This window comes from Eschscholzia californica, unplaced genomic scaffold (genome assembly GCF_041429995.1).
Source record: "Eschscholzia californica isolate CP2 unplaced genomic scaffold, dmEscCali1.0.p SCAF_4, whole genome shotgun sequence".
Classification (NCBI taxonomy): domain Eukaryota; kingdom Viridiplantae; phylum Streptophyta; class Magnoliopsida; order Ranunculales; family Papaveraceae; genus Eschscholzia; species Eschscholzia californica.
In genome coordinates, this window is record NW_028238461.1 from 9,987,213 (window position 1) to 10,002,500 (window position 15,288).

General features: G+C 36.4%; 3 protein-coding genes across 4 annotated transcripts in view; 1 reads left to right on the forward strand and 2 right to left on the reverse strand.

Moving 5' to 3' along the window:
* Nucleotides 1-781: 781 nt before the first annotated feature.
* Nucleotides 782-4,116, reverse strand: LOC147542482 (cytochrome P450 78A5-like). The gene is made up of 2 exons (XM_086638123.1): nt 2,806-4,116; nt 782-1,651 (listed from the first exon to the last, which is right to left on the reverse strand). Exons 1-2 carry the CDS (start codon nt 3,775-3,777, stop codon nt 1,049-1,051), a joined length of 1,575 nt encoding a protein of 524 aa, XP_086494249.1. The 5' UTR covers nt 3,778-4,116; the 3' UTR covers nt 782-1,048.
* Nucleotides 4,117-7,873: 3,757 nt separating this feature from the next.
* On the reverse strand, nt 7,874-10,422 carry LOC147542483 (mitochondrial import receptor subunit TOM20-like). The gene is made up of 7 exons (XM_086637141.1): nt 10,225-10,422; nt 10,009-10,087; nt 9,746-9,906; nt 9,584-9,631; nt 9,411-9,497; nt 8,951-9,101; nt 7,874-8,135 (listed from the first exon to the last, which is right to left on the reverse strand). Exons 1-6 carry the CDS (start codon nt 10,324-10,326, stop codon nt 8,976-8,978), a joined length of 603 nt encoding a protein of 200 aa, XP_086493267.1. The 5' UTR covers nt 10,327-10,422; the 3' UTR covers nt 7,874-8,135; nt 8,951-8,975.
* A 4,789-nt stretch (nt 10,423-15,211) lies between these two features.
* Nucleotides 15,212-15,288, forward strand: part of LOC147542484 (B2 protein-like) — a 2,900-nt gene continuing 2,823 nt past the window's right edge. The window contains exon 1 of one of the 2 annotated variants that reach the window (XM_086672963.1): nt 15,212-15,288. This exon is cut by the window's right edge and continues 198 nt beyond it. The gene's annotated coding sequence lies outside the window, so the exon portion shown is untranslated. The other variant, XM_086672964.1, reaches the window with a different exon arrangement.

Below are 15,288 nucleotides of genomic sequence, written 5' to 3' on the forward strand. Positions count from 1 at the left end.
TGCAATAAGACAGTGTCTTTAGAGATTGAGGGGGACATTCGACTACAATAAGACAATGTCTTTAGAGATTGAGGGTTACGAGATGAGGGAGGGAAGAGAGAGAGCATTATTTTTTTCAAATTTGAGAAAGTATTTCTCATGTTTTCTGTGGGAAAATATTCTTGACTTTTTTTCACCTTTCTCTTCCCCTACTGACTCTGAGAAAATGATTTTCATACTATTGTGATCAAACGAAATAGTGGAAAATCTCTTTTCTCAAGAAAAATCAAACCTGATTTCACAGGTATCAAATATTCAAATGGAGCCTTGAAAGTGTTGGTAAGCATTAGGAAGTAGTTTTGTTTGGTAAAACGTTTTTTTTTTCCTTATATCTATACTACACATGATTGAAGGACTTAAGTTAACATGATCGGCCCAGACCAGGCCAAAACAACAACAATGGCTACACTATGATCCAACAATATTAGGAGTTCTATAACCTAAGTGTTATAGACTAGTTTGGGCTACACATTCTAATGTTTTAACACAACATGAATAAGAATCAAGCCCTACGTATTTCGAAGGTGGCAAATTAGTTTGTGGTTTGTGTGTAAACGTTTTGGAGATCAAATGATCAATCTACCCTGAAGCACCATCATGTATTTTATTTTATTTTTCATTGTGTATTAAATGGCGAGTCCAAACTTTGTTTTAGACAATACGAACGTTAAGGATCTAACAGAAAAACTCTCAAGTATAAACAAAATGATGTTCAACAAAAAAAAGTATAAACAAAATGTCATGAGCAAACTTCATTGATTTAAATTCATAAAATATAAAGATTCAAACAAAACATATCCACCATTCACCAACTATAGGAAGTTTACAAAACAAACTTTTAATAATAATTATATGGAACTTACAAGTCCAAATTCTTAAAAACACAAACATGAAAGCATATTTATTAACACTTATAAAGCATCTTAATTGGGACATCCCTTCTAGGATCCCCATATTATATACCATGGGGAGTTCAAGGGTTCCACAAATAACCCAACCCTACTTGGGTTTAGTTGAGGGGTCTTTGAGAAACCCGACAAACAATAGGATTTTTCATTTCGAGCGAGAGACGTAACCGTTCAGATAGATCTACCGGTTTAGCCGGTGACCAAGTGAATTCTTGGAGAAGTCGAGCAACCCACAAATGAACTGTGCTCAAACCTAGTGTCTTACCGGGGCAAACCCTGCGCCCCGCTCCAAATGGAGCAAGTCGTAGATCAGAACCCATGATATTCACATCTTCTTCCATGAACCTTTCCGGTTTGAATGTCAATGGATCTTTCCAAATGGACCCATCATGGGTTATGGCCCACATGTTAACCATTGCTGTCGTGCCAGCTGGAATGTAAAATTTGTCTATGTGGACATCTTCAATGGCTAAACGAGACCATGAGAGTAATGGGCCAATTGGGTGCATTCGTAGTACTTCTTTCACTATGGCTTGTAGGTACGGGAGATTGGGTACATCAATGTCCTGGATGTGTCTATTATTTCCGGTAAGAGTTTCTATTTCTTCTTGGGCTTTGGCTTGGATTTCGGGGTGTAATATCATTCGAGCCATGACCCATTCTACTAAAAGTGCTACCGTGTCCTTTCCACGAAATACCATCTCCTACATCACCACAAAACATAAAGAAAAAAAACTTAGAACGGGAGAAAATAAATAAAAAAGGAGAACAAAAATAATAATATTGAGAAGTTATATTTACAATATCAAAAAATGAGTGCTCCTATTTCTTAATGGACTCCAAGGTGTTGACATGTCGGCAAAGACCACTAATTGATTTTTAATTAAACATAAAACAACATACATTTATATTTTGATGCATATTTAAATAGAAAAATTTTTGGGTTAAATAACATGAAATATTGTTCGGAATCTGAACAAAGGTATCTAATCTGAGTGAAGAGAAAAAAATTATTTGAAAGGTGTCATTTTTTGTTAAGCTGGCATGGTTATGGTTAACTAGTGTTTTAAAATTCACATATAAATATAAAACTAACCGTAAAAAACAAACCGTTAAAATCAATCATTCATATTTAGTTAATAAACTCGTATATTTTATTTTGCTAATAGATCAAGTAAAACTATATTATATGTTTAAATAAGAATAACTAAAACACAAGTGTGTCATCATGTTTCATATAACTATATAACAATTTCTTTTTGTTGAAAGGACTACATAACAAATGAGTACATGAAAAGGACATGATATTTTAGTCCAATTTTTATTTACTCCTCAGAATTATTTGTGGATTATAAAATAAAATAACAAATATATTGTTTGTGATTTTATGAAACGGATAATGAGTATCTAGACTCAACAAACTATTTTCTAGAATAAATATTGTTTCATTAAAATTTTACTCAGAAAATTGACTGACTTCCAAACTGACGTGGTGTTCTTTTACCACATATTTTTATCCATTATTTTCTCAAAAGCTCTAAGATCTAAACTCAAATACACAGATTGTGTCATCAATATACTCTATTGAGTAAGATTTTAATCAAAACTTTGTAATTGTAAAAATCTTATTTGTCAGAAAGAATTTATATAGGAAAAGTGGTATTCGGTCCTACTTTTGGAGCTGACCACAGTCTGAATGGTGACGTAGTCGACTCAGATTGGTCAGATCATTTCACTCTCCGCACGGTCTGATCAATTAGAGCCAACCACATGACCATTTGTGCAGTCGTCCGCTCAAAAAATTGGGGGCAACTATGTTTACATTGTTAGGAGAAAAATTTAGAGACAGAGATCTTACCCATAATATGGCAACTATATCTGAATCACTTAAGCTATCTTCTTGAGGCAAATTAAGCAACACACTAAGAAAATCAGACCTCCCACTAAAATCACCATTTCTCCTCCTTTCATCAATAATCTTCCCAACTAAACAATTAACTTTCTCAGCCAATTTATAACACCTTCTCTTAACTCCATGAAAATCCAAAAACCCAAAAGAAAAATAATCCACCCAATTAAATTTCCCAATCAAATCATACCCTTCTTCAACCATCAACCTCAATTCTTCACCTTTATCATCCACTCCTAAAGTTCTCACTCCAAACACACTCTCAACAACATTAGTTAAAGAACTCTTTCCTAATATACCCCTCATCTCCACAAACCCTTTCTCACTCATCTCACTAGAAATTTCATTGATCATCTCATCACCCAACCTCTGTCTAAGCCCTTCTAAGCTTGAAATTCTCTTAGGACTAAACATATGGGTCGAAGCAATTCGTCTTAAACTTCGCCAATACTCGCCCGAGGGGGCGAAACCTATAGCTCTTTCAAACATGAGAATTTTAGCTGAAATTTTAACGGGACGATCCGAAAAAGAAGACCCACATAAGATTTCTTTAGCAATTTCAGGATTACTACTAATGATCATTTTTGTATTACCTAAACTAAATGCCATTAGCCTAGTTGCACCTAGTGAAGTCGCTATTTGAGCTAGTTTTCGATGAGCTAATGAACCCATTAATGGGATTATACCAATAAAAGGATAACCAATTGGACCAGGGAGATTTGGGTTGTTTTTATTAATAGGATTAGTGATATTTCTCCAAGCAAAACCACCAGGGACAAACCAGAGGTTGAGAAGGAAAGGAAACAGAGAGAAAGTAAAGAGAAGAAGAAGACATGGGATTTGATTATTAGTACTAAGAGTGAAAATAAAGAAGCAAAAGATGATCAAAAGTGAAAGATGAATACTTTTCATCATCATCATCTCTTGAAACTGAGGTAAGGAAGATGATTACAGAGTTAGAGTGGATTGGATTGGACTAGAATGGGAAGAAGTAGTATTTTTTGTGAAGCTAAGTGGTGAAGTTGGATTCATATTTATAGGTAGCTTAAAGTGAAATTTGAGGATGGGGTTTTGATTTACTAACCACGGTTAAGTGATAAGTGGATTAGGCTTTGATTATTTACAGTTTGAACTTTGAATTAGTAACTTAAGATGTTAGATAGAGAGAGAGAGGAAGAGTGTGTCCTAGAGAGAGAGAAACAATGAAGGAAGCATTGACTAAGTAAAATAGTGATGATGATGCTAAAAGAGGACTGCCTTGCACATCTATTCCTTAATAGTATAGTTTAGACCAATTACTAATTCCTTTAGACCATTAATGATGTCGGAGAAAATTTCAGTTGTCCTTCTCCTCGAAACAGTAGATTACTATTTCTCTCTCTCTGGGTGGTGTGATTCTCAACTAAGAGGCAGATTGTGTGAGAATAGTCCGACACGGGAGAAGGGACATGTAACAACTAATAATATAATGTTCAAAGTTTGAATCCACTCCCGCCACATCAGCTGGGAACTTTTTTTTGTCAAAATCTTTTGTAACTTTATCATTTCCCATGTTTAAATCCTCTCCACGCATTGTCAATTGATTTTGAATTGGATGATCACAAACTTAACATGGTATCGAACTAGGTCCACACGTGATAGGTTTAAAAGTCACACGTGTTCCACGTTGCTCAAAATCAAAAGAGTAACTAGCAACCAAGAATATAATGTGTAGGTCATCTCCATTCATAGCCAATTGGTTTTGAGTTGGATGACCACAAACTTAACAGATTGGATTTCAACAACAATAAAAGAAAAAAGAAAAGGCGGATCGGCACACAAAAAACACAACCGAACTCATTTAAAAGCAACTGTAAATTATACACTCTATTTACAATGCGTCAAGATATAAAACCAAATGAGTCTTACTACGTTTTATTTTGTTGTTGAAAGATGAGTCTTACCATGTTAAGATTTTGGTCACTTTGGTTTCACCACATTCCCATAAAAACGGTAAAATGATCTACCACAAAATGTGAATTATCACGACACGTCATAAAACGTGAACCACTCAGCCCCGTAATTTTAAATGACACCAATGCCCAAAAAACATAAATATTTCAGGGTTAGTGTTTTGGGGAAATAAACAAAGTATTCGGGACAATAAATTTTGGGTGGAAACAAATTTTTTTTTGTTTCTTCCAAATACTAACCCATTTCTTCTTCCACCGTCTTCCTTCTCTCCAACATCAAGTCAAGAGGAGACATCTGGTCCTGGATCCAAATTCAAAACTGGTGCTAATAGTGGCGCAAATTTATCATGTCTAATGAAATTTGATAATTCTGTAATTTAAATAGAAAATAGGGCTTGCCGTTTTTTATAAGCCCCCCAAATCCCATTAGTCAATTGCTAATCAAGGTTTTTTTCACGGTCTCGTGACGGTCCAAAAACAGCAAACGACACGTACATGTTGGACTGTACAACCCATTTTGTGGTCGTTCGAAACGTACTTGTGCCATACCAGCCACACTACATAACTGTAATCATCGCGATGAAACAACAAGATTGTGAACTACTATTACTCGAAATAACATGTGAGACTCTAGTTTTCAGAGTAGTTTCAGCGTGGAAGGGATTAAATAATGGCATTGCCTTCCATTGTCGCACAAATGATTTCATCTCAACCACAGAGACCTTCCCTTAGCAAAAATAAACCTTCTATTATCACCATAAATGATCCTTTTAGCCATATATGCTCTTTATTTAAGTTTAGATTTCTAATTGAATAAAATAATAATTAGATAAAATCAACAAAAGTTAGCAATATAGATTACTAAGATTATGATAACAAAAGTTGTGAAAATATGCCCCATTGCGGTCATTGGGACACGAGAACAAAGCTTTTTTTCGTTCCATACTCATTATTCTTTAGCAATCTTTCCCACTCTGCAAATTGGCTTATGTATGGATTTTTATTCTCTTTCTTGTCTATACAAATCCTATGCATAGATCGGATCGAGAAAAAGCAAACAAATTATAGACTTGAAATTGATATTGAGAATCGTTTGAAGATTACTTATCAGATTGATATATATGATAGCAAATTGATGCACTTTGGAGTGTCATTAGAAAACCCTAATAACATAACAGATGGATACTGATATCAGGAGGTCACTTTCTCAATGAGGGAGGTCTCAGATGTAAGACTAGTCTATGTCTATCACTCTATTTCTTTTTTCTTTTTTGTTGAAGAAGTCTATCACTCTATTGACACCAATGTCATCAAAATAACTACTTTTCACTAGCATTATATTTTCTTGGGCACCATAGATCTAGATTTCATTTTAATGGAGTTTCACCTAAACCCAATCTCTCTCTATATAATATATATATATATATATATATATATATATATATATTTCTCTCTCCATTTCCGCATTATGGGGCACTCGACCGTGTGTTTAGATTTTCCGTAGAGATGGGAATAATAATTTATTGCGCAATTAGTAACAAGCATACACTCACTCACATTTCGACAAGTCATCCGTCCACTATAAAACTCTATCATAATCAAAGAAAAAAAACCTCTATCATAATCAGGTCCAAACACTCTCTTCTCTTAGAGTACATTTGGGCCACGCAGCCCCAGCCTCGCCCCAACCCCATTTGAAATGGGCCACACTGCCTAAAATTTGGAATTCCCAAGCAGGCCCTATAGGCCTATGTACGAACCCAACATGATTTACACCTCTAGTATCTCTAAAATAATACTTCTATGGCCTATGTCATCCAGTAACACATGGAAAATGGGACTCTACGCGGACACATACACCATCTGAATTGTGGTCGGGTAGACAATCACTCTTGCAAACATATTTAGTACGCTTGGCCCGTACTAACATTCTCATGCACATATACTTTATTCACCGGGACCAATTAAGAAATCTTACGAAGCTGACACCTAATCGATACGCCTTTTTCATCGTAAACCAAATCCCTCAAAAACCCTAGTGTTTTTTATAAAAGCATTACTAAATAGATGTTTAGAATAATAAAAATATAATCAATTAATCATAAAAAAGCTCCACTTCTTCCTAAAATACTTAACCTAGCTTCTTAGCTATTGGAGTAATAGAACCCTCAAGATATATAACCAATCAACTAGTGACAACAAAAGTGGGTTGTTCCTCCAATAACAAAATCTCTCCCCCTCTCTTTCTTCCCCACAACAACACTTCTCATAGATCACAGACTAAAAAAAACAAAGAACCAAGAAAGCTTAAGTGAGCAATGATGTGTTAACCTGCATAATTACTTAAAAATTGTAACTTTCCAACACAGCTTCCCTCCTACCCAAGAAAACAGGCTTTCTAACTTTGTATCTTATAAATTATAATGAACTAGATTTTGGGTTTGGTGGGATTTCTTTCTTCTAGTAGAAACATATCCACCACCTCGACACCTTATTTTCCTATTATAGAAAGATAATGTGCATGATTTCTAGGGCATAATAACTAATCTCTCTCTCTCTCTCCAATTATTCAGGTGGATATATTTCTCTAAGTTCTACTACTAATAATTTACTAGACAACATAATCTAACAAGATATTGCACACTATAAAATAAGGAAAGTGATATTTGGCTCGAGTATTATGCCCGAGCATGGCCCGACTGCTTAGATAGATGCTCGAAGTAGAAAATGAGCATGCCACGTCAAGAGTCGGGCCATTTTTGGGGCATGTTTTTCGGGCCATGTAGAAGTGTTGATAAAATAATGCAGGATTAGATATGCTCGATTATCAAAATTCAAATAGGTGCAGTTTAGCTACCTGCAACTCTATAAGAATGCGAGAATAAAAAATGAAGGTAGGGTGATTATCGAAATTGTAAAAAGAATCACCACGAAACTACTTATAAGCCAAAATATTAATAGAAACAAAGTTGAAGCCCGTCACCGGCTAGTGGGGAAGCTCTGACTCATGGTATCACTTTACTCCCATTAAGGGCGAAAATTTAAACTCTTTCCAAGAGAAGAAGTGGGTATATCAGTAGAATTAGATGTCTTAAGAAACGTAAACAAATTAGTAGTACGGATTCATCATTCGTTTGTCATAATGGTGCAAATGAAATGGCACACACAATATACTATTCAAAAACATGCTATCAACCGTACCATATATGCCTTTTAACATGGAATGCACTTAAAATTGTTATTAAATCCTAAATTAACCAGCTGGTAAGCATAAACTCACCGATTGGTGGACACATGCATTAAACACCACTATGGGAAAGACTTTGCCTGCCAAGAAGCCAACAGATCGATATTAGACATGTCACGAATAAAATGAGAAAGATATTTATATTAGAAAGAGTTTGAGTAGAACGATAAATGATAAATACATATCGTCCTCTGAAGAACACAGGTGGAAACGAAGAGTTGAATAAGTGTGACTTCCTAACTATTTAGACCATTATGAGATATTATGTATAAGAAGAAATTTATCTTATCCATAATTCCATATTCATCTTCAAAATCGAACAAGTTTTAGTATTATAATTCTTAATTATGAACATAAATATATGATGTGTCAACTATCATATGAACACTTCTGATTTGGTACATATATTTGCCCATAATACCATTAATCCTGACTAGGTTCATTTGTTTATAATACCATTAATCCTGACTAGGTTCATATGCTATGGAATTCTGACTAATAAGTAAATCTCTACTTTACGAGCCTTGTGATTATCGAATCCAACCCATTCCAAAATGTTTCAAGTACGTCATCGGTCTCTAGTATTTGCCCTAATAGGTAGGTGTTCGGACATATTGATTCCTGGTCCATCACCAATGATTCTGATAGCTTAAAAAGAAGTAGATAGTTTGGATGAATAATACCACTTGACAAGTTGATAGTTGGACCAAAAATTCTCAAGGCAATAGTCAAACAGCAAATCTAATCAACTTGCATGAGTATCAAGTGTGTTGAGTGTTGACATTATTACATTATTATATCTTTTGCAAAATAGAAGAAAAGCATATATCCTTTGACTGGTTATAGTTCCTTTCACTGAAAATAATCTCAAATAGAACAACTCTTGTAAACTGACCTAGCAAATCACCGAATGGTAGTTCTTATATTGGAGGTGGTTGAGAAATGTGAGACTCGGCATATCCGAGCCATGTAATGAATCCGACCGCAAGAATAATCCATCCAAACATGTCGTATGTCCCATCGCTGATTTTTTGTACTTTGGTGTCCTGAAATAGAAAAACAATTTATCTCAACTTATGGAAACTTCGTGTAGTCAAAGCGAGGTGAGTGAGTGCCTTAGGCACGACCCTTGAGGCGATACTTGTGTATTGCGCCTCCAAACTAACCGAGTGAAACAATTTAGTAAGTATACGGTATACCCTTCTTGGGCTTTAGATGCACCTTGAAACAAGAAGAACCCACACATCCACACCTTACTATAACGCGAACATTGTTGATAAAGATACTAGAGGTCCAGAGAGTGGAAATGTAATATGCATCATACGTAAAGAGAGTAGCAAGACAGAAGATTATACCATTGGATTCGAAGAAGCAGAGGGTCCAGCACCAGCTGACTGTTGATTAATACCTTTTCGGTGAATCTCCCTATGCAATTCAAAAGCCTAAAAGCAAGAAGACAATAAAATCGTAAACCGCTTCCACATAAGAAGCTCAATAGAAGTCTCATTTGATTTAATAGGAGGATTACCTTAGCATTAGCTTCCAAAGACTTCAAACAAAGTTGATTGCTAGGATCCTACAACAACAACAACAACAGACACGACAATTGATCACTAAGATATGTACTATATAAAATAGTATGCATTAATATACAACTTTAGCAACGACACGAAAACTTCATGAGCATTACTATTTGCCGAAAGTATTCAGCCGCCTTATCAAAATCAGGTTCAGCTAGTGCATAATCAGGAGTGATAAATGCACGCGAAGTATGCGCATTTCCTAAGAGCCAGAGAGTTTCGTGTTTCTGTGAATCAATCGACAATGCCTCCTCCAGTTTTGAAATGGCATCTGGTGATATATAATGAAAATGTAATATATTCATCATAAACATTGAAATATAATGAGTTTTGAATAACACAAAACAAACTGACTAGCAAGGACTAGTATTACCCTTTATCATCAGCTTGGAGTCAGTGAGATTTTGAAATTGTGACAACTCAAGAAGCGCTGCTCCCCATTTCGTGAGGTTCTGAACAAACAAAATCACTCAATTAGCCATTCAGATGTTAAGTCAGAATGGAAATCCGATTTCAGATCTGACTGAATCGACTACTCTAGGCAGGTTTAATATCAACATATATAAAATCAAAGAAGAATTAAACTAACATTAGGGTCAAGAGGATTAATGGCGTAGGTTTCTTCAGCAGATTTCCGAGCTCCTTCGAAGAACATAACTTGATGTGAAGCGTTATCAGGCACCAACTCCATGACTGTTCAAAAAAGGAAAAAAATACTTCACTATTGAATTCTATCGTTCTCTGGAAAAAGCTAGGTTTTTATTTGTTGGGTTACGTACGGGCCAAGGCATATCATCAACCTGGTGTTAGTCCGGAATATAGGCCCGGCCACGTTAAATCAATAGGAGTAGATGTTAAGAGTTTTTGGGAAGTTTTAAAGCGTTTCCATTTCTCGCTACAGGCGCCCACTACAACCAAATTTATTGGAAGGGAAATTCTAGGGAAATGTTTTATGCACTCACCATTTTGCGTATATGCAGTCACATCTACTTTGACTTGACTACAAGAATACTAAAATAGCCTTTCATGTGAGGGTATATAACAAAAATGATGAGTGCTTTTAAAATTTCTCAAAATTATATAGACACCCACCATATTTTGGGATTCGTACACCACCAAAACCTATTTTTAGTTTAAAAGTGTCAAGATTCGAGCTTTGGTCTCTCCACGAGAGAGATTTACATGTGATTACTCAATTTAAGTGAGCTTCATAATGCACAAGTAATCTACATACACCATCTCCAATTTTGGCTACCAATTATCGAAATTTTGCACGTCGTTTAAGATTGCATTTTCAGTCTCGCAGTTTGTACCTCTCTCTCTCTCTCGCTAAGATTTTAGGTGAAGCTCTCGGTGTCTAGCTAAAAACGAGAGAGAGAGAGAGAAGCGAGAGAAATATAAAAAGGAAAGGAGAGAAAGAAAGAGAAGAGGAAAGGAAGAGAGAGAGAGAGGCACTTTTTAAGACAACTGATTGTATTATTTATATTTCAGAAGTTTACAGAAGAGAAAACTAAGTTACAACAAAGGAGTAATTGAAAGATACAACTTTAAACTTATATTCCTAATTAATTGTAACCTTTACGGTTGTACCATAAGCCGTCGGACAAACCATCTCATATTCAACAACTTTCCGACCTTCCTTCAAGAGTGGGATAGTAGCAACAAAATCGAACAAACAAGTAGCAAAGTCATAGTCCACTGCAACCCATCTAAACTCGAGCATGAGATCACGACGAATCAACACAACCCCGTTAAACTTTCGAACAAATCAGTCCATACTTAACCCAAAAACACAAAAATGAATAACAACCCCTAGGTATGATGAAACTGAAATGACCATATATAAGTTCCAAAGTTCGGAATCGTCTAACTCCAAGATTACCCTCTAGACTTCTCTTGATAGAGAAATAATATCCAATTTTATTTACTGATCCACTTCAAGTCAAAAGACCCGATTGAATTAATAAAAAGATGTAGCGAAGTTACTAAAGGTGTGGAGTGTTAATCAATTTGTACTCCATTACAAGTAAATACAAATCCCTTTCGAAGAGCAACTAAAGAGATGTATGCAACTCCATAACGTAAATAATCACCTCTAGTAATAGCTTGAGTAATAGAGCTAAAAAATTCTTCTGAGTCATCAGTCGACCCATCAGAAATAATGCCCAATCTCTATTAGTGATGCAGGCGCATAACACGTGGGCCCACGTCCACGCGTGCCCACGTCCCGGTCGGCCACAATAGTGGTCCTAATTAGTATAGGATTAGGAAGTTACTTTAAATTGGTATTTCTTTATTTAAAAGTTTCTATGTTTTAAGTATTTTATTATTTAGGAATCCTAGTTTGAGTCTATCTAGGAAAGTCTGTTATCCTATAAAAGGAGGTCTAGTCTATTTTACCTTGAAGAGAAAAACCATTGAAGTTATTAAGAATTTTAGTTTATTTTATCGTTTCTTATCGTTTTCTTTATTGTTCTTATTTTATTTTATTGTTCTTCTTTAATTCCGCTGCGTCTACATCAAGTGGTATTCAGAGCCATATTTTCTTTTTAACCAATCACAATGGTTAATACTACCGTTCCTGCTACATCAACTAAAGAGAAGACACCAACTTTTGCCTCCGAATGGGACAACATCAACAAGAAGTTATCCGCGGTTACAAAATTGAAAGAAGCTTTCGATAATTACAAGAAGGAAAACGTGGAAAAATTCGACCATATCAATCATCGATTCGATCAAGTTAATGAGTCCATTATGAAGTTATCTAAACAACTCGAAGGCATATGTAAGTCTCCCTCTTCCACCACCACTCCTTCCCCTTCTACAATTATTCAAACCTCATCACAACAACCACCTCCAACCACCACCAACACAACTGTTGACATCACCACACCAATCCCAATACCCCTATTCGGTCACACCATAACCAACCCATGCCCGACTACAATCCTACCACCGATTTGTTCATACACCAACCCTACACCACCACTCTCACCGGTTTTCCCATTATCATACACAAACCCTACAACCGTTCCAACCACACCACCTTTCTCCTTCACCGATCAACACATTAACCCGACCCGAGTCGTTCTCTCACCAATCCATTACCAACCCGAATACAACCCAACCATACCCCTTCCATACTCATCGACAATACTACTCACCAACCACCCTCCCAATCGAGACTCACCAACCAAACCGTGACCTTGAATTCTCGAGAAACAACAATGAAACACCCACTCGCCAACACTCTCAAGCCATATCTCCCCACCCCACACCAAACCGAGGTGCCTCCTCTTCAAACCACCGAACCGAAACCCACCAACCATTTCGAAGCCGAGAACCGGAACCCCTCACCCACCAAGTTCAACGTTTTTCCAACAACTACCCACCTTCCCGAACCCGGCTAACCGAATCATTCACCAACCGACCCAACGATTTCCCATCTCCTCCTCATAACCGAGAACCTGAATTCCCATTAACCCAACACCATAACCGAGAGGAAACTCGTGTCCAACACCGAACCCACCTCGATGAACCCAACTACCCACCGTACCGTATTGAATCTCGTCTTCACAACCGAACCCAATCTTATGAACTCGATCGATCCAATACCCGTTTCAACTACCGAGAACCGAACCTTAATAGACCCATGCAACGAAATCGTACAGCTCCTCCAACACGTCCCACTTATACCGAACCCGACGACCACCATCCTGATGAAGATCATGATCCTCCACCAGCTTATTATTCTTACCGTATACGAATGGACGTCCCGGCATATGACGGTTCCATCAACATTGAAAACTTCTTGGATTATATTGCCCGATTGGAAATTTTCTTTGATGTTATGCAGGTACACGGGCAAGAACAGGTACGATGTGTTACCAGATATCTTTCAAAAACAACTTTAACTTGGTGGAAACAAGAATCTGAACAACGACGATTATCAAATCTTCCTCCCTTATCCTCGTGGTCTGAACTTAAACCGCTTATGATGGCACACTTCCTCCCTCCTGATTACGAAAATCAATTATGTTTGGAATATCTTCGTTGTCGTCAGGGTCGACGTTCAGTTGAAGAATATGCTTCCGAGTTTCAGCGTTTGAGTACTCGGCTTAATCTCCCCGATACAGAATCCATGAAATTGGAAAAATTCAAAGATGGCCTTCGGGGTGACATTAGGGATCTTGTCAACCTCCGTCCTTTCTCTTCCGTCTCTGAATGTATTAGTGTGGCTCGTTTTTTTTAGTCCGATTCTCGATCAATCTATCGGGGGAACTACAATCGTCCCAATATTGTTCGACCACCTCCAGATGATGCCGATCTATCAAAACCAATGGATGACGGATCAAAGAATAGTATTGAGAATCCATATAAAAAACCACCTCCGGGTAAGTGTTTTCGTTGTTTTGAAACAGGTCATTATTCTAATAATTGCCCGTTACGTGGTAAAGCAAACTTAGTGGAGAAACATAATCAATTGGATTCAGACGATGAGGAAGTCGATCATGTCAATATTGACCCTGATTCAGGTGACTGTGTTATGCTAGTAACTCGTAGGGTACTTTTTACTCCACTTGAACCCGATCATTCTCAACGGAAAAATTTATTTGTTACACGAGGTACGGTTTTGAACAAAGTTTGTACTATCGTTATTGATAATGGTTGTGTGGAGAATTTGATTTCATCTAGACTAGTTGCTTACTTGGGTATTCCTACTATTCCAAAACCACATCCTTATCGTACTGCTTGGATTCAATCCGGTACTGCTACACGTGTTGATCGCATGTGTACCTTTTCACTCTCTATTGGCTCTTTCTATTTGTCTGACATTACTTGTGATGTTACCGACATGGATCTATGCCATATTATTTTGGGACGCCCTTGGCAATCAGATGTGGATGCTACTTACAAAGGACGTTTGAATGTTTATGAGTTTCCATGGAAGAAGAGGATTATCACCTTGTTGCCGATTGCAGAAGGATCTACTGAACTTACCTCCATCCAACAATCGGTTCGGGACGAACCTTCTGGGGAACGGGGTGCTGATGCAGGCGCATAACACGTGTGCCCACGTCCCGGTCGGCCACAATAGTGGTCCTAATTAGTATAGGATTAGGAAGTTACCTTAAATTGGTATTTCTTTATTTAAAAGTTTCTATGTTTTAAGTATTTTATTATTTAGGAATCCTAGTTTGAGTCTATCTAGGAAAGTCTGTTATCCTATAAAAGGAGGTCTAGTCTATTTTATTATTTACCTTGAAGAGAAAAACCATTGAAGTTATTAAGAATTTTAGTTTATTTTATCGTTTCTTATCGTTTTCTTTATTGTTCTTATTTTATTTTATTGTTCTTCTTTAATTCCGCTGCGTCTACATCAATTAGATAATCCAAGATTAAAAGGGCGGCCCATCGGTAAGAGAGGGAATTAGAGATCAAATTCAAATTATTGAGATCAAATTGGAACGATTTGAAATCAAATTCAAATTTAAATAACTTTTATTTTAAAAATAAAAAAACACTAAAAATGATTTTTAAATTCAACCCATAAAAGATATATTTATTTATAAATAGTCCAAAATTTTGGTCAGAAATTTAAATAAATCTTATTTGATAAGAAAAATTTATTATTCGCACAGTTATTTAAACA

Coding starts and splice junctions, on each gene's coding strand:
- LOC147542482 (XM_086638123.1), bottom strand. CDS start 3,777: ATGATGATGATGAAAAGTATTCATCTTTCACTTTTGATCATCTTTTGC. Junction 1,652..2,805: donor ATATAGTTGCCATATTATGG/GTAAGATCTCTG, acceptor GTGGTGATGTAG/GAGATGGTATTTCGTGGAAA.
- LOC147542483 (XM_086637141.1), bottom strand. CDS start 10,326: ATGGAGTTGGTGCCTGATAACGCTTCACATCAAGTTATGTTCTTCGAA. Junction 10,088..10,224: donor TTAATCCTCTTGACCCTAAT/GTTAGTTTAATT, acceptor TTGTTTGTTCAG/AACCTCACGAAATGGGGAGC. Junction 9,102..9,410: donor CTGCTTCTTCGAATCCAATG/GTATAATCTTCT, acceptor TTTCTATTTCAG/GACACCAAAGTACAAAAAAT.